Genomic DNA, 2,862 nt, shown 5'->3' on the forward strand with positions numbered 1-2,862 from the left:
GGGGATTGATGGTCCCAGGGCCCTTGTGGCTTCTCCTGGCTCTGGCCCGTCGGTATCGTCCCCCTGCTCTGCTGCCATTTGAGCGGTCTCTTGGCTTCGGTCTCTTAGCTCTCAATGTCTTGAGTCTGCAGTGTTGTCTTGAACCTTTTGAGGTCGTCCAAACATTAACCGGCAATTTCCCTGTGCGCTGCCGTCCCTGCCTCCTTAGTGGACTGTCCAGCCTGTCAAACCCCAGCAAATATAGCCGACTCTATGATGGCTGGGTTTGAGGCTGGTCTCCTCCTCTTTCTGGTTTCCAAGATGGCTGCTACAAGGACACTCTCAGAATGGTAAAAGAAGGACAGTCAGCAACAAGATTTGTCTTACCTGAACCACGCCGTATAGTGAACTGGTATGGCTGAAAGGGAAGGAACCAAAGTTATACATAGACATTCTGATGTTACTTTTCCAATAGTCTCTTTGCTTCAATCCCGCAGTGTCTTAAACTCTCAGTGTCCTTCTTAAAACTTCAGCCAGTGGTCTACTCATGAGTCGTCATCCTCGCCCTCTTGTCCAGCTCTCCGGCCAGTTAAGATCCAGCAGGCATAACCCTTCCGTAGAGGATCTGAATCTGGGATAGGCCTCCTCCTCCTCCTTCTTGTCGGGTCCTAGGATGGCTGTTGTAGAGACACACCCAAAAGGGCAACAAGCATTCCACAAATAAAAGGATCATGCACACCTTCTAGAAACTATACGTTACAGAACTTCCTGTTCCTCTCAACTAATTCACTCGCACTTATGCTCACAATTAAAATTTGTATGTCGGAAGCTACATCACACGCCCTCCTGCCTTTTGAATTGCAGCATGGAGCTCTCCTGAACCTTACTCCTTCCACAACTCAGAATGTGCCTCTTGTTTGACTTCTTCAACTTTGAACCCCAGTCACTAGTGGTCTTGCAGGGTTGGAGTCTTGCTGTTTATCAAGTTCACTAGCCCTGTCTTCCATCTCTGCCAGCAGTTCAGTTCTGTATTCGTCATTTTGACCACCTGCATGTCTGTCTGAGTTGACACCTATTGAACACAGCATATAACACAGGAAGACAGGTGAGGGTTTGATTCTGGTCACTCGTAAGGTGTTCTAACAGAGATGTGCTTTCGGTTACTAATCTCCTGCTGCTCTGAGGTGCATTTTCCTGCCCCCCTCTCTTTTTTTTTTTTTTTTTTTTTTTTTTTTTTTTTTTTTTTTTTATTGCATATTGGGATCCCTGGTCACGGGGTGCTCTATGGCTCTGGGGAGAGGGAAGGGTCACGTCATCGCGCGGTCCCGGCACCATGACTCCTGCTGGCTGTCAGCACAGTTTCCTCACACTGGCTTGTCTGGTCCTTGTCTCAGGTTCAAGCTGGATGGGTTGTGAGGCTTCACGGTGATGGTTTCGTCCCTATCGGTGAGGTCGGGGCAGGGTGTTCTGGGTGGAGATGCTGTTTCTGCCTTTCTTCGGGGGGCCCTCTGGGTAAGGAAGCAGAATGATTAACAATACAAAACATTCCTCAATTGTCTAATCTCAGATTAATGTAATCAGAATTACAGATACTAATACCAGTACTGTGAGGGTCAAGATCATTGCCCTCATATATGGGTCTAATGGGTTCTGATAACCCTCACTTATTCTGTGCTAACGTGGCGGATCTAATCATGTGATACAGGTACTAACTGCCTTCAACAGTCTGGATTTGGTCTCCGTCTTGGTGTGTCCCATCCTTGGCAGCTATGTCCGCTTTGGACTGCAGCAACTGAGGGCCATACTGCAACATGGTGTAGCCCCCTGATGCCACAGATCGGGGTTTGGCTGGCATCCATCTATCTGCTGTTCTGGGCATTGTATACCTGACTTTTACGCTCCGGTTCTGTGTGGCCTGTGGATGTGATAGCTATGTTTTTCAACATCAACTGTTTAATGTTATAGCATTAATGTTTTTATTTTTTTTATTTTTATTAGCCAAACGTGTAAATTGTTGATAGCATGAAGCCTGTTCCCTATGCAGCTCAGAATTTATGTAAAAGCTATAATCTTGATCCTAATGACTAAAATACCAGGGAGTTTTGCTCCAGTTCCCATCAGTTCTGAGTACCTAGCTGTGAATTTGACATCGGATATGTTTCTGCTCCGTGTCTCGCCGTGCCGTTTCCCTGTATTTCGTCCCTCCTCTCCTGGAGGTTTTCGGGTGTCCCCTGTCGTGATGCAGTGGCCGGAGTGGGACTGTCTTTCGGCTCTGTAATGACAGAGAATTAAAGGTGAATTAATCAGCCCTCCAACGATAAGAGGCATGGAACCAGATCTTGATCCTTCTTTGCGCTGTCATGCTGATGCTGAGTCGATAATAAGTAACAAGTAATGAATAAATTAAAAGTGTCTGATTTGCATATCTCCTAGCACTGTCCTTAACACAACGTTTCACACAGAGCTACCATTTCAATGAATAAATCTAATCAGGGTCTTTTACTAATAGCCAAGTTCTCAACATCTACTGTTCAATGTTAAAGCATCAATGCGACAGCTCCTAGAGCCAACTGTGCTCTGCTCTGTCCTTTAACTTGCTGCCCCCCCCCTCCCCCTCTTTAAAGTAATCCTGGTCTCTATAATGGTAACCTCACACCTGTCCCCGTCAGGTCTCTCTGATGGCTTTCGGTTATCAGAGAACTCATTATCTCCACCAGTTGATATAATACATGTGAGTTTAGCCTAAAAGTAACTTAGATGAGGTGTCAACCGGCAGACCGTTGGGCTAGAACTGAGGGATAATCCCACTAGAATAAGAACAGCGCTAACGCCTCCTTCTAAATCCAGTTTAATCAACTCAATTCACTTTTAATAATCAGTTTG

At 46.1% G+C, this 2,862-nt stretch overlaps 1 protein-coding gene across 6 annotated transcripts in view; it reads right to left on the reverse strand.

Moving 5' to 3' along the window:
- Nucleotides 1-1,229: 1,229 nt before the first annotated feature.
- LOC106938649 (uncharacterized) overlaps nucleotides 1,230-2,862 on the reverse strand; it is a 23,827-nt gene continuing 22,194 nt past the window's right edge. For all 6 annotated transcript variants that reach the window (XM_015020776.1, XM_015020774.1, XM_015020777.1 and 3 more), the window contains 2 exons: nucleotides 2,111-2,251; nucleotides 1,230-1,487 (listed from right to left, as the gene is read on the reverse strand). In XM_015020776.1, the coding sequence (XP_014876262.1) occupies nucleotides 1,400-1,487; nucleotides 2,111-2,251 (229 nt within the window). In that variant the 3' untranslated portion in view covers nucleotides 1,230-1,399. The remainder of the gene's footprint in view (nucleotides 1,488-2,110; nucleotides 2,252-2,862) is intronic.

This window comes from Poecilia latipinna, unplaced genomic scaffold (genome assembly GCF_001443285.1).
Source record: "Poecilia latipinna isolate Pla-1442-1.1 unplaced genomic scaffold, P_latipinna-1.0 Scaffold2654, whole genome shotgun sequence".
In the NCBI taxonomy this organism is placed as follows: Eukaryota; Metazoa; Chordata; class Actinopteri; order Cyprinodontiformes; family Poeciliidae; genus Poecilia; species Poecilia latipinna.